We start from the raw sequence: 26203 nt of genomic DNA on the forward strand, positions 1-26203 counted from the left end.
CACGACTACTGCTGCATAGCGCACTTCATTAAGTGCGCCGCCCGCCAGCCCGCTGATAAATACGCATGCGGTAAACAATGCGAAACACAACTACCACCGTTAATTCACTCTACACGTGTTTCATCCCTCCAAGGGGCATCCTCAGGAGTAATGTTACACCAACCAGTGCCAAACATCGACACTGTTTGATTGATTGCACGAGTACTGCTGCATAGCGGAAGTAGCTATGTATTAGTCCCTTTCTAATATATTAATTTACAGCAAATAAAATATAAATTTATATGTTTAATGCTTTCACATATATAACAGATCACTCTGTATAACAAAGAATCGTAATTGTTTTGTATCTCAATAACGCTACATAAGTTTGAGACGAGACAACGGGAAAATCAATAGTGTACTGCGCAGATATAAACTCGTTACGACTCGGGCAAATAAATTATTTCCATAATTATAACATTTAGAAAAATTTATAAATGTATACAATGATAGCAGTAATGCTATTATTAAAAATATTATAACATTTTTCATATATAGAAGATTATAATCAAGTTTTTATAATATAACCCATATAGGTAATTAACTAAATATTTATTAAAAGAAATTCTTTGCAATAATATAAAAATTTCTGTCTCTTTCTAATCAGGTTGAAATTAATACGGAAATTACATTTATATGATAAGTTAATAACATCGAAAATATGTAGTTTTCTGACTGATAGGTGCTTTATGTAAAACTGTGATGAAAAAGTTTGATGAATTTATTTATAAACTGTAAATTTATTATATAGTCCAACTAATCAATTTCATTCCCTTCAAAGTAATCCCAGTCCGATAAAACGAACTTTTGTTAACGCATTTTTCAGTCCTCGAAACAGTCGGAATATTAATTTCCTGTATAGTCTTCAAGACCTTCGATTCTGTTTTAATCTACTCAATTGTGTCAAAATAGCGTTCCCGCATTGGCCTTTTGAGTTTTATGAACAGCCAGAAGTCGAACGGAGCCAAGTCAGGTGAATACAGTGGTTTCAGAACGACATGTGACGAGTTTTTGACGCTTTTTCTAAAAAATTCAGTGATTTTAAATATCTAATGGAATCAGGCGTTACCTCGCGGAAGTCCATCCTAAGTAAGAAAAAGACCAATATTTAGCCACTTCCGCACATGCAGTGGTAGTCGTGCAACAAAGTGCACCGCCCGCCAGCCCACTGATAAATGCGTATGCGGCAAACAACGCGAATCACACAACCACCACCGTCAAATCACTCAACACGTGTTTCACCCCTCCACGGGGCATCTTCAGGAGTTATGTTACACCGATTAGTGCTCACTACGCTACACTGCATGTGCGGGAGTGGCTAAATATTGGTCTTTTTCTTACTCAGTGATTTTGGCACCAATCTAGACTTAACATTTGACATAAATACGTCTAACTCCAAGAAGATTTAACCTTTTGACAAAGACGCTTGACAAATGTTATAGACAGTCCAACCAACCTGGCCTAATGCCCGGGAATTTTAAATGACAATTTCACCCACCTAAGAACATATGTTACCCACTTCTCTTCAATTAGCAAAAAATATATCTACTGAATAGAGAGAGATATATGGAGTCTCTTACTTCGGGCTTCATTGGAAAGTTGACAATCAATTTCTCTACGAGATCATATCAAGAATGAGGAGTTTGGTAGACGAAGCAAAGTAACTGATATAGCCCAGTGAATAACCAGTTGAAGTCGTAGTGAACACATAGCGTGCATAGCAGATAGCCACCCTGGCTTTAAAGTTTAGAGTAAAAACCACGAACCAGAAAAGATATACAACCTTGTTAAAGTTGTTGTTAAACCATTATTGAGATCATTGAGATTGCTTCCTACCGATCGTATTGGTTTTCTTTGGAAGATGCCTGTTCATTTTACTTACATTAATATCTTAGTAAGTTGTTACATTATAAATATTGAATTTTCTATTCCTACGATTACGAGATATCTAAACAAATAAATATAATTGCAGTATCTGTTTGTAATATTAAAATAATCAATTTTTACTACATGCATTTGAATACATCAAAATTACATTTTTTTTATTTATATCCGTCTTTCTGTATATCTGTTGCTCCGCGTGGTTGTTTGGTTTCGATTGAAGTTAATACTGTTAGCCCGAGAGTTTTTACAGATTCAATGGAACTGAGTTCACGGAGCGGGTCCGTGAACTTATAAATGAAACGAAAGCTGGACAGACGCATTCCAGTTGTACGATGACGTTCGCACGTAGTAAACCGCTCTACCCGAGTAGAGCTGTGTAGTATTGATGTTGTATAGGCTTGGGAAAGCAGCGTGGATCACAGGCGAGCCAAGGAGGAATCCGGTTCCAATCTCGGTTCGCCCACGCTGTTGTTTGCCGGCTAATCTTTGAAATAATTGTACCAATTTTGACGAAACTTAAATTAGTAGGTAGCTGATGTAATGAGTAAGTTAGGCTACATGTATTTTAAAAAAAAATTTTATCCGAAAAAAAAATTTTTTTTTGTTAAAATCCATGCGGACAAAGTCGCGGGCAAAGCTGACGCGACACGTTCGGCCCGGAATCGATCGGACGACCTAATTGTGCCGACCTTTCCGAAAAGTTGAACGAGCGCCTAAAGTGCACATTAAGTTATTCTATATGAGTTATTTACGTCTGTACTAAAAAAAAATTGAGTGATGTAATGTATTTAAATTGACTCAGTACAATAAGTGTAACGAAATGAATTGAGGAATTTCAGCAAAAATTATGTTAGTAATTGCAATTGGTATTAATATAGTGGTACCAAAATATGTACAATGCCTCAGGCGAGCGAGGGTCGAAAAAATTATGAATAATCATAAAATTAACTTAATAAATATCCTACGATTACACAAAAAAAATTTTGATCGACGCAGTCATGCGCTATATTTAGCGACTAGCGGCCCGCCCTTTAAACAGTAACAAGACCTGACACCCTCCATCTCTTAGCGTTTAGAGTAAAAAAGAACAGCATGAAAGCGAGAGAAAATGGGAAGGATATAAGGCTGTATTGGGTGAAAACGCACGCGGGGGCGGAAGGGAATGAGGGGGCGGATCATGATGGCCAAGGACGCGGCCCAGATGTGCAAAAGAAGACCGAACTATGAGAAATGCCCCACTTCGTTCATTAAGCGAGAACTTAGGCTGGGTATGCTTGACGAATAGAATAGAAGGTATATGGAAAGAACGACGGCATCAACAACGCGGAAATTCTTCCCGGACGCCGTCGCAGCCTATCGCGCTCTCCGCAGAATGGAGGTGGACGCGGTCTTGGTACAGCTCTTCACGGAGCACGGGGGATTCTCTAAATACGTTCATAGTTTTAAGCTTAAGGAGTATCCCTTGTGCTTCTGCAAACCGGGCGTGGACCAGACCGTGATCCACCTGGTAGCCGAATGCCACGCATTTGGAGGACTCCGAATCAACACCAAGTGCCGGTTGGGGTAATAGATTGAGGAGGCGAGAGACCATCGCCTTCATCATGATTGGAGAAGGAAGAGAATCCTTTCCCAAGTTCTGCAGGTATTTGGCAATAAATGTAGTAAACTGAAATAAAGTGTAATACAGACAAGAAAAAATATCAACTTAAATTAATTAAACATTAGGAAAAGTTAAAATATAATAAATATCAATACTGCAATCGTGATAAATTAAAGCATTGTGATATATACAATAAGAACTGTGATAGATATACAAGAGGAAAATAAAATTATTATCTGTCATATTATAAATAGTAATTAGACTTAACTGCAGTGATCGGGGATGGATGAATGGTTTAAAGAACGGAAGAGAAAAATAGAATGAATTATGGAATGAGAGAGACAGAAAGATACATATTGTGAGGAATGGAAGAAGAGAATTAAAATAATAAAATAAAGTGAAAAATTTAATATAGAAAAGAAAATCCCTGTTCCCACGTAAATAGGGGTGGAACCAGAGGTCCCCAAAAACGGAGGACAAATAAAAAACATGTCCTAGATTCAGAGGCTCGAATTCCCCTATTAACTAAATGTATATACGAATATATCTATTTATATTCTTGTACAACATCACAGTAAATTTCTAAAGAAGCGATACCAGCAAAATATCAGTACAATTAGCTGTTTAAATATATTTTTATATTAAATTACGCGAATACAATAAGGCATTAACACAAAAGATATTATTCTCAAAGGTAAACTGGTAAAGAATTCTCTCAAGCGTTTAGTCTTTGTACGTCGCAAAAAGTTTAAAGTAAATAAGGTTTTATATTATGACCGACGATTTAACTTGTATGAAAACAAAATACAACTAAACGAAAAGTAAATACTGATTTATTTGCAAATATAAAAAATTATAAAATTTTTATTCACTTAAAAAATGAAATACACCTATCCCCCGATTTACACAGTACCCGTTTTACACGTTTTCGCTTTTACACGGTTTTCCAAATAGGTTTTTTTTTTTATTACCATCTCTCATAATGTAAATATTTCTGCTTCAAGCATCGAATCGGCACAAATAACTTCGAGTGATGAAAGTTAATTCGAACCTTCAATTCGGAAAAAAAAAAAGAATGAGAGTGATTTCTGACAGTGATAAAGGATAATAAAACACCTTTTGGTTTTATTTTTTATTCTTCTGTTTAATGTATTGTAATTAAATAAAAAACAGTGTTTTCTTAATATATTAAATATTTTAACAATGTCAATGCATTTTATTTTTATTTCTGTGTACACTAAAAATATTGAAAATAACCACAACTGTTAAATAGCAAAATTGTGCATTTTTTGCATGTTTTTCGATTTACACGGTTTTGACTCGAAATTTTTTAATTTTCGATTTACACGTTTTTCTCAGGAACGTATCTACTGTGTAAATCGGGGGATAAGTGTACTGTGGTCAAGGTGAACATACGACCTTGTTAAGGTCATTGAAAAATTCTACATTCAGGTCACTTGCAAATGCTCCTGATAGAAAATTCTACGAGATGCCCATGTCCAGTAATGGACATCGTACGGCTAAAAGAGATGAAGAAAGAGAACTTTCTCGTTTTTATATAATCACACAGAATATATTTAATTATAACACAAAGAAAGTCGTTCGTAAAAACGAAGTAGTTTTCGATTTACTTCGATTTTTCTGAATAAGCAAACAACCGCGCTAATTACATCCGCATGCACAGATCCGTTGCAATAACTAGCTTTGTGAAAGGATACACTGTGGTGCCGTTCTAGGCCAGTGCGTTGACTATACTTTCGCAAGAGATTATCATAGGTGATGATATCCGACAGTTCGGCGATGTATAGCCTTTCTTATTACGCTCTCTACCTCGTGCCTCAACCGTACTTCGTATCTCACTATGATTGGTTATGATAGATTAGGTCACCAGGAGAGCAATGGAGAGGGCTATACTCGAAGTTTCGCAGCGAGATGGAATTAGAAATGAAGAAACCCGCAGAAGCACCAACATCACTGATGTAGCTTGATGAATTGTTTGTGTAAAGTGGCAGTGGACGGAAAATTGGAGTCAAAAGGGTTTAGAGTGGCGACTACCAGCCGGTAGACGTGGCGTGGGTAGACAACACTATTTGGTGGACGGATGTAGATAGCGCAGGATTTGTTATCATGACGATGTTTGGTGAAGGCCTGACTAAGCATCCATTGACTGAAAAGAATATACTTTTAAATTTTAGAATTAAGAAAGGGAAGGTCTAAGATATCTTGCGAAGCTTTGTTACACTCAAACACATGATGGATTTGTTTAATATGCGTCGTAATTTTTCATTCATTGATTGATGTTAATTATAGAATGTTTATGATATAAGTCTCTTTAATACTATACATTATCTAAGATGAAATAAATAAAGTCAACCATTGTCATTAAACTGTTGCAATCTTGATAATGTATGCAGTAATCTTTAATTAGTTTAATAAATACCATGAGGGGATTACGTATGTAAATACGAAATATTAATCCTTATTACTCTACGAGGTAATTGCTTTTACAATCATTTTTTATACTCTAAAGCAGTGTTTTCCAATGTGGGGTCCACGTCCTAGAGGCGAACAATTTGATACTCAAGGAGGGCAATTCGAAAGAGGACTCGACATGAGTTTAACCCTTTCACATTAATAACGTCAGGAGATGAAGGCGAAGTAGTCGATTCAAGAAAGGAAAATAGAGTATGGAAACGAATAATAGAATATGTGACATATAAAAGAAAGATACTGTAAAAGATATTAGATTAGAAAGAAAATATAATAATCTCTGAAAGGCTTATTAAAAATATTCACCCTGCGTGCTTAAGACAGGGGTTGTACGAGAGGTAAAGGTCCCCAATAGAGGGGGTCATATAAGAACTGTGTATATTACATAGGGGTGCGTAAGACTTTTAGAAAGGTTGAGGAACACGCCACATAAATGGTTGAAAAATACTAGTCTAAAGTATGTATAAGATTGTAACATAAAATGCAAATCTCCATTATTATTTGTCGACATAAAAATGACAGAATATTCTCCCTGCATTTTTGATTAGATAAAATCTACAGTTAAATTATGCTCTCTTGAAATAGCATACTAAACTGCGAAGGTTCCAAACGCAGCATGATCTGTGATAAGCCTAAAACAAACTCTGTCGGTTATTTATTTTTGGCGATTACCCATAATATATTATTTTATTTTGAATAGTATATGTGAATATTCAAATAGATGTATTATGGTATATTTATATGTAGTTATGGTAAGCAGAAGCCATTTTTATATTTATGAAAAGTTTTTTTATCTTATTGATTATTTTCCCTATCTATTTTTTTACTTTTATGAAATAAATTATTGTTTCTCTTATCTTACTTAATTAATTTCTGCACTGCCTAAACGTTTAACTGGTAGAGAATGCCTTCGGCATTAAGTTCGCCGTTATACATAAATTCCATAAAATTGTTTTTAATGAATAATACAATACAGGAGGTATTTTATTATTTATTTAAATTTATATAACCGCTACCTTATGTAACATAAATAAATCGATGTCAGCAACATTTCTCTATAAAAGTAACCATGGCATCATTTGTAAACCAATGTACTACCAAAGCTATTTAATTTGCTATTTCAACTATTGTATCAGCTATTTTATCGACTTTTAAAATATTCGTAAGATGTTTGGCTATTAAATTAGCTATATCTTTGACCTTTAAGATAGTAGTAACCATTTTTCTTCAATTTAAATTCAAATTAAAAAAAAATCTCATATTGATATATTTTCATAACATTTTCATATATTTTAAATGAATATAGAATTACATAATATCTATTGAATATTAAAATAGCCTGGTGGCGAATACGTCCTTCCTATAGTAGAATCCTTTGTGAAATAATTTAGCACTTTTTGGCATTTTTATACAATAGTGTCTCTCTGAACATTATTTGGAAATCCTATTACGTGTCCGACATTGCCCATAGAAAGATTGTTAAAGAAATTTTTCTGAAACTGTTGTTTACATCTGAACAGTTCGATAGGATTTTCTTGATAACTTATGAAGTTCAAAAAATATTTTTTCTTTTACATTAACAGGCCCTTCAGATACATCTACAGCCAGACGAAGGTGATATCCTCGTGTTTATGCCCGGTCAGGAAGACATCGAAGTCACTTGTGAGGTAATGTGTTTTACTTTAAATTTTAAAATTATATCATAAATAAATTCTATTATAGCATTGTAGCATTTTTATTTGATCAAAATGTGTGAAGTTTGGTTAGTTGATTTGCGCGGTTAATAATTACAGGTGGTGTAAAAGTAATGTCATTATTTGAGTCGGCAGCCATTTTGTTATAAATTAAACAAAAGATTGCTGTTGAAAAAAGTTTATTGGAAAGTAAAATTGATGACATTATTTGGAAAAACTATATCGCTCTCAGCTCAGCATCCTCTGCGTACCAGAATACCACGATCGCCAACCCGCCTGCGAAGGGTGGTGATTATGGTAAATACCACTATAGATATCTTTGGGGTAGAACTATTCCTTCCAGTGGGCGTATATCAATTGAAGAGAGTGATATTTAATTGTCATTTTAGTTCCTTTTGTTTTTATTCTTATTTTTATCCTAATTCTGTATATATTGTTTGCTTTATTGGGTATAATAAATAAATTAACATCATGTTAACGAATCTTTAAATACGAAATAAATTCACCAGGTTCTTACGGAAAGACTGGGGGACTTGGACAGCGCGCCGCCTCTCACAGTGTTGCCGATATATTCCCAGCTGCCAGCTGATCTGCAGGCGAAGATATTCCAGCGCGCGCCACCTGGACAGAGGAAGTGCATTGTTGCGACTAACATCGCAGGTGAGAAACATTCACTTCGAGCAAGTCTCTCTCTTTTTACATACAAAATCTATATCTTTTTTAAATCTTCTAACTATTTTATGGAATTAAAAAAATTAAATCAATGTGTCTTGGAAATATATAAGTTGGGCGCAAAAGTAATGTCATAATGTTAACCGTGCCTTAATTTTTACAAATGGCGCCAAATGTCACCGTGCTTTGACGTTTATAATGTAAATATGTAGAGAATTAGTTGTCAACTAAGGATTGAATATTTATTTATTTACTTTATTGGAGATAGACAGTAACAAAAGGCAGTAAGAAAGTACAAACTTATAAGCTTAGAAATATAAAATTAGTTACAGTTATTAGCTTATAACTATCTCACTGAGAACATATAATGATTTATAGTCAAACAATGAAAAACCAATAAAAATAGAAACATTACTAAACAGGGATCAAAGCCTATGGTTTATATATTTGCATTATGTTTGTTTATATATTAATATTATGGTTTAAATGGCATTGTATGTGCTCAATAATTTCAATAATTATCTATTTATCTGCACATTATGACATTCGCACCACCTGTTAGATGATAGTAAACACTTGTTTTCGGCGTAGTTATGCAAAAGTAAATAATGAAAACTAGGTGAGTCCACTTTTCGGTCTAATTAAATTTTTTTCAGTAGTCTATGTCGAGCAGTGAACGCATGTTATAACATGTCAGATGGTGCAAAAGTAATGTCATAATAACATTTATATATATATATATCTCTATTCCATCACTTGTTAACAACCAATTCTCTATATATCAACATCATAAATGTCAAATCACAATGTCATTTGGCGCCTTTTGTGAAAATTTAAAGCACTTTCAAATTAAAACATTACTTTTGCGCCACCTTATACTTTCATTATATTAAAATTACAATCAACTCTCCAGAGACTTCCCTGACCGTTGACGGCATTATGTACGTGATTGACTGCGGATACTGCAAGCTGAAAGTCTACAATCCGAGGATTGGTATGGACGCTCTACAGGTGAGATAACCCAACTGTTTGTGAAAAAAAATTCAATCCTGTCATCTTTACGTACATTACCCGACGATAAATATCGCACATCGACCTTTGGAAAGAGACGATCGGCTGTTTTCGGCTTCGTAGAGCACTATCTCTGTCCCACGCTAACTTTGTGACGTTTTGTCAGACGTTGTATTTCGTGCGACACACTGTCTCTGTCTCATAGTAGCGGTGTGACGTTTTGTCAGTCGTATTTCGTGCGACAGAGAAAACGCTCTAAGAAGCCGAAATTAGCCGATTGTCTCTTTCTAAAAATCGATGTGCAACATTTATGTAGAGTACTATATCGATCGTGGTCGCCTTTAAAGTTTTTACATTTTTTCCAATCAAACTTGTATGGATGCATGTAATAGATATTAAAATCCAATGGTTGTGATGACTCCGTCAGCTTGTGAAGCAACAGCTCTATATGTTATCTTTAATCGGATCTTAAACTATAATAAGATTTTTACATGGATGTTCATCATCTTTCTGTCTAATCAAACCATGTGGTTTCTCTTCTTTTAACCACATTGATTCCTTTAAATAATCCAGAAGTAAGCGGATTAATTTGATGAGTGACCCTTTTGAAATATTTATTCTATTTTATTAAAATTATTTGTTTATGTTTGACTCATTTTATCAGATCTACCCGGTGAGTCAAGCGAACGCCAGGCAAAGAGCGGGGCGCGCAGGACGAACAGGCCCGGGTAAAGCCTTCTGCCTGTACACGCAGCGGCAGTTCACGCATGAACTGCTGGCTGCCACAGTACCAGAGATTCAGCGCACCAACCTCGCAAACACAGTGCTACTGCTCAAGTCGCTCGGCGTGCAGGACCTTCTCGCCTTCCACTTCATGGATCCACCTCCACAGGTAACCTTCCACATAAACTACAACCATTTTTTTTACCTTATTTACTATAGGATAGGTTTGAAGTGGTCTACATTCAGCATCTTCCGATGACCTTCAAAGGTCGTCTGACATTCATTTCTGACACACAAGAATACCCTGACTTTTCTATGTAATTTTAATGATTGCCTGCATTATAACCTGATGGCAACATGGAGTAGGGATGAGAAAGTGGTCGCAAGAAACGTAGTAGTTAAAAACTGGACACTGTTAGGGAGAAAATTGATCAAGAGACTTTGCAAGAGTTTTTGCATTAGTTGTGCCATGCATTAATTGACTGCAAATCACTTATACATTCATCGCTTTACAACTTTCACACCTATAAACAATCACCCTATATAGAGCAGTTAAAACTTAAAAATTGAGTTTCATATTTCCACTGTGCCAAATCAAACGCCGGAACTTTTTATTATTAAAAATTACAAGAAATAAAGTTTTAATTGTGTTTATGTTTATATAATATGTAACCTATGTTAAAAAATTTCAGGACACAATTCTGAACTCGATGTACCAACTGTGGATCCTGGGTGCACTGGACGGTACGGGAGCACTCACCCCTCTTGGCCGACAGATGGCGGAGTTTCCTCTCGACCCTCCGCAGTGCCACATGCTGATCGTCTCTGCTGAGATGGGATGCAGCGCTGAAGTCCTCATCATCGGTATGCATTTTATCATCATCTAACCCAGGCCCCCATCATCACGACCATATCAGTTAAAGGATTACAACTGAACATAGGTCTTCCCCATAGATTTTTATTAGAGCCAGTTGGATGCAGTCTGCATCCAGCGTCTTCTGAAAACATGGTCTGTCCACCTTGTGGGCAGACGTTGTGGTGTGCTTATCGGACCCTGATCTCCACTACAGGAACTAGGTCCCAACAGCCTTCTGTTCGTCGTGCTATATGACTTATCCACTGCAATCAATTTGCAATTTTTCCAGGTTTTCCTCATTCCTGGTTCAATCTCGTATAGAAATACCGAGCATAACCCTCTCCACGGGTAAATTTGAACTTGACCAAAGTGAGAGACCACGTTTCAGTGTCAAAAGTCATTACCGTGTACTGTTTTATAATACAATACACTCTATGTCTCTCATTCATCTTGTAAATATAAAAGACCCTCAAGTAGCGAACACGAGGTGATGAACGCGATGCGGATAGGCCCCTATTAGGTGAACCGCAGGATGCAGACAGCGCAAGACCGGTCGTGGTGGCGACCTTTGGACAAGGCCTATGCCATCCAGTGGGGGGTCTATCAGCTGATATGACGATGAAGTTTAAAAAGTTTAATTGACAAAAACTTGTAGTTAGCTGTGGTAACTCAGCGGTAGAGGATTGGGACTTGCAATTTTTGGTCGCGGGTTTAATTCCCATGATGCAGTCTTATATAATTGACATTTTGTGACATTAATTATATAGGATTGCTACTGCTCACAAGTTTCGAGAGGATGAACAACATACATACCATAACAAGCGCACTGCGATGGCCAATTCACCTGCCAATTGTGATGATTATGGTATATCCCCCATAGATATATTTTAGGAGAGGCCTTGCAGTGAGGTTCTATAAGCTGAAACGACATCAAAAAAAGTAAAGTGATAAAAAAAATAATAGAAATTTCATTAATATCTTTCAAGTAGTACTTGAACGATCAAAAGTAGTAGACTACTATGTGTAATCATAGTATGTTTGGGGATATATTTTCATTCCCATAGATATTTGGGGGAGGCTAACATCTTCCAAAGGGAGTTTATAGGCTGAAAAGAGAGAAGGATATTTGATCATTAGTTACAAATTTGCGTGACTATTACAATTGCTTTTGTTCTAAGTTTATATGTTCATTTGACATTAATGTTCTTCTAGTGTCGATGCTGTCAGTACCCTCGGTATTCTACCGGCCCCAGGGTCGGGAGGAAGAGGCGGATGCGGTACGCGAGAAGTTCCAGGTGCCGGAGTCTGACCACCTCACCCTTCTGCATCTGTACAACCAGTGGAAATCAAATGGGTGAGTGAAGTCTAGTTCTAGAAACTAGAAGTGCTACTCACTTACTTATACGAAAAATATTGAAGGTTTTTATACTATGTACTTCTTAGAATTTAAATCATATTATAGTGGTACCGTATAGATTACCAAAATAGCTGCAAATTGTTTATTGCAAATAAATAACTGATCGAATTGAAGTGGAAAATGTGAGTAGCGTGCATCCAGCATATTGACCCTCTTAAGGTCGTCGGAGCACGTGGTATTTGGACCTCCTACGCAAATAATGACACGTGGATGTAATGTCGAGCCTTAAGGTTTTAAAATGGATATCACGGAGTTGTAAGCGCAGCGAAGGCCGTCAGTTCACTCTAGAGGAGACGATCGTCTTAGAAGTTCTGATTCAGTCACAGCCTATTCTAGATTGTGTAACTATAGTCAAGCTATTTGCATAGGTACTCGAGCGCGTGGTGCACGGAGCACTTCGTGCATGCGAAGGCTATGCGCAAAGTCCGAGAGGTCCGAGCGCAGCTGCGCGACATCTTGCAGCAGCAGCGGCTGCCGCTCGCCTCCTGCGGCACGCGCTGGGACACCGTGCGCGAGTGCATTTGCTCTGGTATGATAACCACCACGCTTACACATCATACAAATTCGACTCCTCTCTCCCATGCATCAGCCTTATCCACACACACCACATCTCCTAGCCTCCCTGCACACCCTTCATACTGACACTAACCATACAGATGTCTATTAACTACACATTTAACATACCCATACTTCCCCTCGTCCTTCTGTGAGCCGGAGGTGGACCAGACCGTGGTACACCAGGTGGCAAACTGTCCCACATTCAGAGGACTTCAATTCCAAGATCCTGCTAGGAAAAAAGATTAGTGAGGAAAGCATCGCCTCACTAATAAATGACGATAAAGATAGGCCTCTCAAATACTGCAGGACCTGATCAAAAGAAACAGTACCGAAAAATAACAAAATATGAAGATAGTGATAAAGTATTCAAAAATATGTAATTAATTTAAAATCTGACTGTGAAGAAGTTTGTTAATGATTATAAAATAAGGAAATAAACAGCGCATTTGAAATGTAAGGTCCTGTCCAAAACCAGGGTTGTACGAAAAAAAAAACATAACCATAAACCTCTCAACTACACAACCCACACTTTCATGGCCCATCACAAGACACATACTAAAGATAATACACAGAATTTACTTTACGTTTACGTAGTGTGATCTCTATTTCTAAATAGAAATCACACGCCGAACCTAACTCGAATAGGCAGCGTTCTGGAAGTTTCGAAATGGAGACGAAGGTCTTTCACTATTGTCTGTTTCTATTGATGACTTACGGTTCTGAAATGTGGTCATTTACAATAGACCTTATAAGAAGACTCAAGGTCACTTCGCAGTAAAATCGAAGTCACCGAAATGGTCCGAAAAGTTAGTCGTCTAAAGTGGCAGTGGGCAGGGCATATTGCTCGTAAAACAAACAGCCATTATGACCAAAAGTTTCTAGAGTAGCAACAATATAATAATATAGTATATACGAGTATATGTATGTACACCAATTACAAATAGACCGCTTTGTGTCGTTTCGTTTTGCGTTTTTTTCGAAGTTGCGTCGCTGCTTAATTAGTACTAATTTTCACTGTGCGTCGTTAGATTTTCGAGGTTGCGTTGTTTTGGGTTCGACTCTTTAATTTTTTTTTAAGATGGCAACACTTGTTTCTAATTGCGCCATGCCATCAAAACTCGGGGATTCTCTTTCTAACTAAAAAAACAACGCAATTTAAATACAGTTTTAATTTCACTTTGTTTTGCTAATTTTAAGAGTTCAGTTTCAATTACGTAGGATGTTGTAATATATATAATATATATAGAATAAAAAAAATTATATAAATTTTTACATGTTGTTTCTGGTTTCAAAAAAAGGTAAATATTATTCCAATTTATTTATTGGCAGAGTTATATTATTTTTGTTTTTTAAATGTTTACTATAGTCAATTTTCTTTTTAAAAAATAGTATTTTCATGACCCTGGAACCTATCTTCGATCTTTACATGGTTTGCTATAGAAAATCTTAATTGACTTTACGTCGTGTTTTATTGGAACGTAACCACGACGCAAAGTGAGGTATTGGTGTATATATATATACGACATAGTGAAATTCCTGGTAAGTCATTGGATGCAGCTCAAGGCATGGTCATCATGTCGATCTTTAAGTGGAGGCCTATGTCTTGCAGTGGGCATCTATTAGCTTTTATGATAAAAACTAGCTGCCTTAACAATCCTCGCATAGTCAAAAGTTATTGATGAATAAATAAATAAATAAATTAAACGTATTTTACACATACAGATACTATAGACATAAATTTTACATACGCATACCCCAGCCCGATATTGCTATTGCTATTCACACTCTAATATATCCTCTAGTTATTTTTATTATTTTCCTCCTTCTGTGTTTTGGACAGGACTTTACTATCAGGTTTTTTTCACAATATATTAATTTTATTCATCCATCTCCTGCCATCCTTCTCCTATTCTTATATACTATCCTTCTGTCCTTCACAATCTATTTCTTCTCTTATCTTTCCTATCTTATTTCACACGTCGCTTTCCTCCCCTCGTTCTCATTCCTAGATCACAGATTATTACAGTATCAAAGTTCATTTGACACGTGTAATGAATGTAATGGTAATATACAAATGTAATTTTTATATTTATTTCTGATAATAATATTTCTTCTATTTTTATGTCTATTCTTATTAATCTTATTTTTTTACCTGTTTTTATCAGTCATAACATACCGTGGATCTTATATAAATCTTTTGTTTTATTTTATTTCCTCTGGTTAACGGTTGTTTCCTGGTTTTCAGCGTACTTCCAGCAGGCGGCGCGGCTGAAGGGCATCGGCGAGTACGTAAACTGCCGCACGGGCATGCCCTGCCACCTGCACCCCACCTCCGCGCTCTTCGGCCTGGGCAGCCCCCCAGACTACGTGGTCTACCACGAGCTCACCATGACCAGCCGCGAGTACATGCACTGCGTCACCGCCGTCGACGCGCGCTGGCTCGCGGAACTCGGCCCCATGTTCTTCTCCGTCAAGGAGACCGGCAAGTCAGTACAAAACACCCTGGTGTTTATTCTACTTAATCCTAATAACTTTCTCATGACTAACTTATATTTTAGTTATGTTAGGGCACTATTCACACCATACATTAATTATGTATTGCAGATCAAACCGCGATAAGAAGAAGGAAGCAGCCGTCCACTTGCAACGAATGGAGGAGGAGATGAAGGAAGCGGAGCAGAAGATGGCAGAAGAAAAAAGGAAGAGGGACGAAGACGTGCCTGTTAAGCAGGAGGTCGCCACGCCAGGCCTCAACACGCCGCGACGTACTCCGCACAGGCTTGGCCTTTAGTTGTGTTAACCTTACTATAAGATAATAAAAGAAATCAATATAATAATAGAAATGTTAGTTTTACCTCAATGTATGAAATGTGGTCACTCTCATATAACACAGAACCAATGCCGGAGAAAATGCTCCTTTGCGTCCATATTGATCACCTATCTGATGTATCTCTAAATAAATTTAAAATGCTTACCCTAATATATAAGATAATAAAAGAAATCATAATAATAGGTTAAGAATTTTTATTATACCATCAAAACTAAAATGAGATGTCCGTACTTCGTAAATATTTCTAAGTTACCACTGGGAATACTTAGAATAAGCTTTACGTTTACTTAGTGTGATCTCTCTTTCGAAAAAAAGATCACACGCCGATCCCAACTCGGATGGGCAGCTTTCTAGAAGTTCCGAAACGTGGTTTTTGTCTGTTGCCGGTGGTGACTCATGGCTATGAATCGTGGTCGTTTACGATAGACATAAGAAGACACGAGGTCACTTTGTAAAAGAATATATATAGGTCCAGAAAAATTGGTCATCTGAAGTGGCGGTGGACGAGGAATATTGTTCGTGCAACCAACAGCCATTAGGACCAAAAGGTTCTCGTGTATCGACCATGGGCCGGTGAATGCAGCGTGTTTAAGACAGCCGATATAGTGAAGATTTGAAAGGTCGAAAGACTGGTCAACATGGCATCTATCAGCTGTCATAATAAAAAGCTGCCCCAACAGTCCTCGCATAGTCAAAAGTTAGTAGCGAATATATAAATAAATAAAATGAATTTTAGAGTGATCACTTTGGTGATTTAATAATGTCTTGAATAAATAATCATAATTTTTATTAATAATTTTTGATAATTTGTATACTGAAATACTTTAGTATAATTTAGGATAATTATATATTTAAATAAAACAAAAAAAACTGTTCAAAAATACCATTTTATTTTTCAACTTAAAATACATTTTTAATGAAAAAAAAAGAAAACTACTGTCTTATTTTTAATGTAATCACTTAGATAACGCGAAGCGATAAGATATCATTTCTTCCTTAAATGAGGAACGACAGCAAAAACAATAACATGTACGTTATATATACGAATTAAAGAGATCTGCGTCTCTGGTAATGGACGCCATTTTTAAAAACTAACAAATCTCTTAAAACGGGAATTTTGGAATTTTTTTGACGTATTGGCCTAAATTATGACCCTAAGGATTTTAGAGGACATTTTCAAGTTTTAAAAATTTTATCTTATTATTGCATAACATTTCACTGCCTTTTGTAATGTCAGGGGAACCAGGAAGTAATGTCGTTACTGTCGACATATTTTACAGAAAAACCTTTTGATTTTTACCGCTCCGGTGTTGAAAACTTGTATACTAGACAGCAAAAGGTTGTTGATAACGAAGGTATATTTATTGTTGATTAGAAATAAAAACTTGTTAAAAATGTAGTCGTGTGAATTTAACTTAAGAAAGCGACATTACTTTCCGGTGCCTATACAATAAGGGTAATCTGAACTTTATTATATAAAAATAAACTCTCCTTATAAATTATTAACAATTTAACTTGATTTCGGCACCAAATAGTAATTAAATCAGCTAAATTTATACACTTAAATCGAAACAACTTTCCAACCCTTTATAAAAAAATGTGATTTTTGTTATAAATTTCACAAATCCATGTTTTAAATTTAAAAATTGAAATAAGTTTAATGACAGCAAAAAGCGTGGGAAATGTCAACGTAAAACTGTCATTAAGACGTTTAAATGTGGGATATAAAAATAATTAAAAACATACATTTTATATTATAATGAAATAATTAAATCATGAAATCGAGTTAATATTATAACAAATTTTCAATTTTGTTTTTTTTTTTTTTAAAAAAGCGGAGGTAGAAAGTATGGTGCATGCAGAAAAAATACTATCTATAAAGTTCTTATTTTAAAATGATTACGAAAATAATAATTTTCACTTACAATTAAATGAATAACTAAATTATTTAGGCACTGGTAGTGAATTGCCTTTCGTTATTTCAAATACTGCAGTTTTCAGATTTCTATCTTATGTCATATTATATACTGTAATATTACGATAAATTGACTTGTATACTTGGAAATATAATTTTTTTCAAAGAAATACATCAAAACTAGTTTGAAATGAAAATTAAAAACTTGTTATAGAATGCATGATGCCAATTATGTTAGTCATAATACTAACCATAAATCTAATAAAATTACTTCTGAAATTTCAGTGTGAATGCAATTAATATTAAAATTTAAACAGCCTCCTGGAAGATTTGGCAGAATTTTCTGTAGATTTAAATTGTTTTATATTACACCTTCAGAAGGATATTGCTATTTTTTAATAGTTTAAATTTTTCGTATTTTTGCATTAAGATGCATGCGCAAAAGTTTAGATGTCTATTTTTACATAATTTCATTTAGCAAGTGCGTGCATCTAATATTTATTGCTTATGCATTCAACCTAGAAATCAAAATGCAGTCCTCGTATCACAATTTTAATTAATTTCAATTATCACTATAGACTCAATATACAATTTATCGTAAGACCACACTGATCTCAGCAGTTGAGCGCAACGTTGAGTCCGTGCTTCTCGATGTATCGTTTCCTGGCTTCCGCGATCATCTGCGCCTTCCTCTCCTGAAAGCTGAGCTGTCGTTCCTTGGCGCTCTTTGGAAAGACTCCAGTGGGTACAGGGGTCACGTACTTGGGCGGCGCCTGCGACGGACCCGGCTGGGGCTCCGCGACGGGCTCGGGCTCCGGCGTGTAGGGCGTGATGCCCTCTAGGAAGTTCGTTATCGTCACATCCACGCTGCGTGTCCTTGCTAAAAAAAACGTTTTATATTGTTAATGTCCCATAATAATCTAATCAATTGTTATCCTTTAACCTAAATATCTTCGCACTAAAATCGGGGTATTTACAGCAGTTTTCATTTATATGTTAAGAAAACATTATTCACATATGGCTGAACAATTTCTGTCAACATCACATTACTATATGAAGTTGATTCAGGTGGCAGTCTCTTTCACTTAAATCGACTTTATATAAACAATGTAAAACCATGTTAAAATTGTTTGAATAGACAGATAGCTGCTGGTCATTATTACCATATTCTTGATGATATTGGTTATAAGTATAAAAGCTTTGAAATTGCTCATTTTCTGTCTATTGACGTACGTTATGCAAAACCACACCCTATCCAAAAATCAAGGGCTTTAGAAATTAAAACACAATGTAGTAAGAAAATTCGTTTTATAAATTCGGATTTTAAAAAATAAAAATTATTAATTGTCTATGTAAACTATACTATTAGGAGTTATTACTGTCACTCCAATAGAAAAATAATGTATATATATATATATATATATATATATATATATATATATATATATATATATGTATATATATATATAAATATCAGAGTGCTTACATTATACTGGGTGAGACTTAAGAACTATAAATCCTTCACTACTCGATTTTACATCAATTATCAAACCATCCTGTGTAAAGCTATTTCAAGTAACAAAGTCTCCTCATACACTATTATTTTGTACATATTAAGTCCTTACTACAAATAAATTAATTAAAAGTCTTATTACCAATTAATAATATCACAAGTTTATACCGCACTATATTTTTCTTATTATAAACAAATTTCTAGTTAATTTTTTTTTTTGTTATTTTTAATTTATGTATTTCTTTTCTAACGTGTGTAATATAGGGTATTAAAAAAATTATAGTAAATGAAAAAAAAATCGGTAAAGACATTCTAAAATTACTGCATGACCAATAGAACCAAGTATTTTTGTTATTTATATAACCCTTATAAATTACATTTTATCTAAGAGCTGACAGAACTCACCCAGGTCACGCAAGACGTCTCGCTCGGGCACAGCCGGTAGCACCTCGCGCACCTGCCGGGCCATGCGAACCAGTGAGCTGGAAGGTCCAGCGGAGCCCTGCGCGCTGCGATTAGCCCGCGCCCCGGGCAGGTCCTCCCATCTGAATTCCGTCACTTCCACCTGTAAATTAAATTATAGCAAACTATTCTTATTACCTGTCAAGGTCACCTTATTAACTCGTAACTTTTATTGCTTCAAATTACGTTTTTAATGACCCTCCTGTAGTAATTGAGGCCACTGTGCATCATATTTTATTATGGAAGTGATGCTCATCTATTTTTTTTCCTAACAGGCATTCAGAGTCGAATCGAAGCCCTCCGAAGGCGGGATGGTCGGCTATCAAGTGCACCATCATGGTTGGGTCATCACAGAAGACAACAAAATGCCTTCCATCATTTTATGTTTACATTACTGGAGTTTCTTCCACCACTTCTTCTACCAGCACTAACACTTTCCGATGTAATAATGATAGCCAGGCAACAAAGTAAGTCAAGGTTGCTGAACAAGTATTATCAGAGTGACAGCCCAAGCAGACGTTGGAACCTATTCCCTCTAAGGAGTCAACCTAAGCGATGTAAGTTCCATAGGCATCCAGTCCAATAAAATTGTAGTATATAGAGACACTAGCCAAGAAGCCTTGATCTTTGGTACCTTAATAGATGTTTTTGACTAAACGCACTCTACGATCTACTCATGCTACTGGGACTTTAGAGTAAGTTAGGTCAATAAATTACCACTAAGGCAAATAATGACCATCCAAAAATATTCATGTACTAGTAACATATACGGTTCAACTAACCAGTGCAAGTTACTGGAACAAGACAAATGAAGGACAGAGTAGAACATTATGATGGTAATGAAGACAGTTCAGAAACTCCAGTAAAACCACTTACATGCAAGGAATCCGCGAGAGCTGACGTGACGCGAGTGATGAAGGCCGCATCGTCATCGTCACCACGCTCGATGGGCGGCAGCGCGCGCACCGTGAACACAGTGGCCGGCGCACACAGGAACCACAATGCGTCCGCCCATGGAAACCCGTCCCGGCTCCCACTTGCACTCCTCACCGACACATTGCTCATAGGACGCTCAACACCTGGAAATTTAGTTCTTTTTTTATATACTGAATCCATCCCCAGCCTTGTTTCCAAATATCTCATGTGCATCTTGCATATCACTTCAAATATTAGTGATCAAATATATTAATAAGACGATGTTTCTACCAAATTGCTCTCTAAAACAGATGCAGTATCTACATCATCATTTCAGCAGTAGATTGTCCACAGCTGGATATGTCAATCAGATAGAAATACAAAGTATGTACCATATATACATTCATAAGAATGAAGTTAAATGCAGTTATTTTAGTATCACAAACATGCACTCTAATTTTATTTATTTCTATAGATTTGCCAACAAAATTTCCAATGTTCTATTTAAACACAAAATAGTAAAATAAATGCACATGATTGAAACAAGTTTTTTTTAAATATATGCAACAATAAAAAGTAGCTTACTTAAAATCTATCAAACTACAAATACATAATTCAGTTATCATTATTTATCTACGTATTATCAGAATTAATATTATACAGACTGATTAGTTCTAAAAGGTGTAAATTAATAGCTCATTTGTCAGCAAAACCTTAAAATCTATGTCAATTTCCAATCAACGTTTATAAAGTTGTCACTTTGAAATATATTGCATTAATTTTATTTTTTGTATTTAAAAACATCAGGACAATAACTTGTGGCTGTACAAAGTCTGCAAGGACAGATTGTAAACAATAAGTAATTTTAATATGCAGTATTCCAAATTTGAAAAAGTCTTGTCTTACTGTATTACCATTATATATTATTTCCGAAATAATTAAATTATAAATAATGTATGTCATACATTAATTGACAACAAAATGGGTAAACTTAAAAAACGTAAAATTTCGTATTTAAAAATTATACACCTTTTATAAGCGATGCAATGTACATTTAAATGATGAATATAATAAAAATGCACTCACTTATAGCCACGGGTTGCACTTTATTGCCAATTGGAAATGGCCACTCCGTAAACTTGAGCAGTGCTTTGCCATTTGTTGGTCCGCCTTCTGGCTGTAACAAGACAGGTTTGCTGGGGCTGTCAGCAAAGTGTTGCCTGAAAATATTTAATTATAATGTAGAAATTATAGGAAGAAATGTACAACTAACTATATCCTCATTATTTTAGCCGGAGTGGGACTTGTACTGTTGGATGGACCTGACTATAAGATTGCTTCAAAGTGCCTTCATCCAGCTCCTGTCCACAACCCTGTACCAAGTTGTCTGTCCACCCTATGAAGCCAGTGATCTGTTATACCTGGTACTGGTGGAGGCTTGCCTACTGCCACTTTAACTTATCATTGCACTGGGTTAAGTCACTTGCTTTCATTTCTCTATGGATCTTAACCCTGATTGAATTTCTTTAAGAAATCCTGGACATAGCTTTACCAATAAAGCCTAAGATGGGAGACCATTTTCACTACCAAATTCACTGCAAAGTTTTATTTCTATAATGCTATGAATATATAAAATGTAAATGGGCAAGCCAGACAAAAGCTTGTGAAGTAACAACTCAAAAAATAGTTAATTTTTACATATTTTATCAGCATAACATTATATTGTACTTTCAGCACGTAGATGCCCATTGCATGTCATGGTCTCCTTCCAAGATATATATGGGGGAATATATCATGATCGCCAGGCTTGACAGACTGCTGTCCATCCTCTTGAAACTTGTATGTAGTAGTAGTGACAATCCCATATAATTAATTATTGTTGTATCTCGGTAATCGAATCCGCGACATACAATCGCAAATCCTCCACCTCAGCTAACACTGCTCAAAAGGCAGATATGCTTTAAAAATACACATGTACATTTTGATATATCAAATAACATCATTTACTGTTATATTAACTTCATATATAATAAATAAGTATTGAAAATAATATATAGAGAAAAGCATTGGCTGCCATATAAAAACAAACACACTTTCTTTACATAAATTATATCTATAAATATCACATACTTTCTTATAAACTGTGACGCGTTCCGTATTCCCAAGGTCGATGCAAAAAATGGCGGCACCTTCCATTTTCTTAGCTAAAATGAATTTTAACTTAATTAAACTTATTTTTTTTAATAATATGTAAGGCTTCATTATCCTTATAAGTTTTCTAATACCATTTTAAAAAATTCCAATGATAAAAATTACAATTTCCAGTGAAGCTCAAAACTAAGTTTTTTTTACTTTTCTAATTAATTATGTTTCTAATTGATTATATAAGTAATATAACAAATACAGAACAATGTCTGTTGCATAAACTAGTTCAATATAAATATCACTTGTATATTTAAAGTGGGGGTTTCCAAGATTCCTGATTCTGTGATTGCTGGCAATGTCAAGAGGGCTTGACCAAACTAAAGCAAGCCATGATGATAAATGAATGCAATATTGTTTGATTGCTGCAACCAACCAACCACATTGAGACAATATATTTAAAATAATTTGTGAGGTATCGAAGTTTAAATTATGAATATCTTTACAATTACAAGCATTTTGGTACACACAGATTTCTTTATTTAAAAAAGCTATGAAAATTGACGCCACCGAACATCATCACACTGTGTATTCCTAGATATGGGGATATGACCTCTAATTATATAAACCAGGGGTGGTCAACCTCTTAGATAGCTTGGGCCATTTTTCAAAATTTCTATTGTTTTTCATGCAGTCATTGAAATTCAAAAAGCCTAATTAAATAAATATATGAGTTTGAAAATATGTACAGCGTTATGAATATTAAAAGTAGAATATAATTCTCTTGATAATATTCACCAGGCAATAGTTCTCGATAATTGTTTTAGATACTAGTTAGTTAATACTGTTCGATTTTTGTATGTTAGGGGAATTATTTTTTAAATATTATAGCACTAGAATGAAAAGGGAGCTTAGGTACATTTATCGAAAGCCTAATGTTGCTTGCGAGCCGCAGTTTGGCTATCCCTGATATAGTCATATACTTTAGTGCAGCATTGTGTCTGTGACTTTTGACTATCCTTCAAATTGCAAGACAGTCTTATGATGTAGCTTCATGATAACTAACTTTTATCTAATTAAATACCATATTACAGAAAATAAATAATGAAGCACAGAAATGTATCACTCGGACTAAATTAAAAATTTTGTGAAAGTAGTAAAAAAGAATCCTATCCGAGTTTCCTGTGGTCTCTTTGCAGTCAGGATGCCTTTAGAAACCTCATGGTTCAATTTGAAAAATCATTTTGATTCTAGATTTTACCAAATTGGCTGCAGCACAGATCTCACAATGAATAAAATAAATATAAATTATGAGTAAAATTAACAAGATAATATTGATTGCTTACACTTATTGTGCCAAGAACATGAGCCGCCGCCAGCGAGTCTAAACAGGACACATAGTTTGCAACCATAACACTGCATCTTGGATCTCTGTTTCCTCGCAATTTTACAAACACACCTAAAAATGTGAAATACTTCATCATCATCAGACATAACACACCCTCTACTAGATATAGGGCTCCCCATAGATTTGCGATAGCACCAGTAGCAGCCTGCATTCAGCATCTTCCAACTAACTTAAGAAATTCATCTATCCATCTTGTATGGACATCCCATGTTATAGATAAGACTTAAATAGCAAGCAATTTTTAATCTCTCAGAACAAAATGAAACATTATTTTATATTGAATCATAATTATTATTTTATAATAAATTTATATTAAAAGAAATAACATTTTCAACTTTTATTTATGGACATCATTTTGGTGTATAAATTTGTAATTAAAATACACCTAATTGACTAAAAGTACATCTTGTGCCATAACTTGTTAGAAAATAAATAACTTAGTTTATCTGAAACTTTATTGTCAAGTGATATTAATAACATATACTTTAAATCAAATATATCTCGACTTGAATAGAAGAAAGCATCAAATTTACAATCTTCTTCTTTTCAGCCAATAGATGACTACTAAAAGGCATAGGCCTCCCCTGAAGGTCACCACATGGTGCAATTTCTTGTTCCGATATAGCATGTTTAGGGCTATAGTACACTTAAACTCACTTATTTAACATCAAGATAGTTTGATGAAGCTTTCAATAATGATGCTTCAAATTATGAATATATAAGTTAGGATTAAATCCTCGCATTAACTTACATACATCACACTAACTTACATCAGCTTAACTGAAGATATTTACCTCCAAAAACTCTATTTTGTATCATAGTGTCATCAGAAAATACTGTATCACATATGCACACATATCTTTGTTTACATGCATAGGTAAACAATCATATCTGACACCATGGCAATTGTATACAACACCCCACAAACATCCCTGATTAAACTGACTTAATTGGACTTAAAATGTAGTATTACCCTGCAGCCTCCATTTTAAGTGAATTACAAAAACTCTACCTCATACTTTAGATACATCTACATTCCAAGGCATTTCTTACTACCCAAAGCATTTATTTCAGGTACAGGTGAAAATAAAGAAGAGAGAAGGCAAACCAATCCTCACCTTGATAACAACAAAAGTGCTATAACCATCTAAATTGACAACCTCATTCTAAAAGATATGTAAAATTGATTTGAGTTACACTTGTAAGGAAAATTACATAAATACTAAGTTATTCATAAAAATATTTTGTGTCTATCTTAACATTGTCGTGAATTTGTAGATGTTAACCAACTTATTTATTTTACATGTATAGTGTGATATTAAGAGATATAGATGGAAACATTAAGTTTTTTCAATGTAATTTTAATTATGACAATATTATCCTTACCAAACGTCCAGCAGGCCAGCGTGGACAACATTTGTCTGACGCCTGATTTGTCGGGAAGAATTATTGATGCAATCCATAATATTAGAGCGAGAATTATCCTAATAGACATTAAGAGTATGCCAATTGGCAAATATAACAGAAACTGGAGTACATTATCGCCCGATAATCTGAAATGCAAAAGTAACTGTACCGAATTGAATGAAAAAACACATCGTAATCTTCAATTGTAGATAAAGTTATAAAAACTTTCTCCTAAATATAAACTCATTAATTACCTGTGTTTATTAAATAGTTTATCCACCGTTAAGGCCATTGTCTAATTTTTAATTACGGAAGATTTATTGCATGACACGGCCGTTATAAAGTTAACTTGTTGGTTTTAAAGTTTGTGAGGAAATTAAAAATTTCTCTCCAAGAAAATTCTCAAGTATTGCACGACACTTCACACAGACAAAAATAGTCAGTTTGACTGATAGATATGACAGATAAACACAGGTGGACTTTAAATACTTTTTACTTCCAGTTTTTAATTTACTTTTTACTCAAATTGTAAAATTTGTAGTAAATAATGAAAATGATTCTTCTATCAAAAATAAACGTATCAAAATTATCACAAATATTCTAGGAGTACTTGATTTTGACCTACTCTTTTTTTTTTTATTTTGAGACGTTCTTGCTTGTGCTATAT

General features: G+C 34.9%; 2 protein-coding genes across 2 annotated transcripts in view; one reads left to right on the forward strand and one right to left on the reverse strand.

Moving 5' to 3' along the window:
• Prp16 (ATP-dependent RNA helicase l(1)G0007) overlaps positions 1-15787 on the forward strand; it is a 140800-nt gene extending 125013 nt beyond the window's left edge. The window contains exons 13-21 of the mRNA XM_068762701.1: positions 7597-7680; positions 8217-8367; positions 9293-9390; positions 10055-10282; positions 10806-10977; positions 12182-12323; positions 12755-12915; positions 15190-15430; positions 15549-15787. Of these exons, the coding sequence (XP_068618802.1) occupies positions 7597-7680; positions 8217-8367; positions 9293-9390; positions 10055-10282; positions 10806-10977; positions 12182-12323; positions 12755-12915; positions 15190-15430; positions 15549-15735 (1464 nt within the window). The 3' untranslated portion in view covers positions 15736-15787. The remainder of the gene's footprint in view (positions 1-7596; positions 7681-8216; positions 8368-9292; positions 9391-10054; positions 10283-10805; positions 10978-12181; positions 12324-12754; positions 12916-15189; positions 15431-15548) is intronic.
• A 2441-nt stretch (positions 15788-18228) lies between these two features.
• LOC137919224 (lipid droplet-regulating VLDL assembly factor AUP1-like) lies at positions 18229-25966 on the reverse strand. Its single transcript, XM_068762231.1, has 8 exons — positions 25791-25966; positions 25516-25682; positions 24068-24180; positions 22710-22783; positions 21666-21799; positions 20541-20743; positions 19608-19767; positions 18229-18569 (listed from the first exon to the last, which is right to left on the reverse strand). Exons 1-8 carry the CDS (start codon positions 25826-25828, stop codon positions 18304-18306), a joined length of 1155 nt encoding a protein of 384 aa, XP_068618332.1. The 5' UTR covers positions 25829-25966; the 3' UTR covers positions 18229-18303.
• Between the last annotated feature and the right edge of the window lie 237 nt (positions 25967-26203).

The sequence above is a fragment of the Battus philenor genome, unplaced genomic scaffold (assembly GCF_028537555.1).
Source record: "Battus philenor isolate CCGP_79_NKW_IND1 unplaced genomic scaffold, ilBatPhil1.0.hap1 SCAF_16, whole genome shotgun sequence".
Taxonomy (NCBI): domain Eukaryota; kingdom Metazoa; phylum Arthropoda; class Insecta; order Lepidoptera; family Papilionidae; genus Battus; species Battus philenor.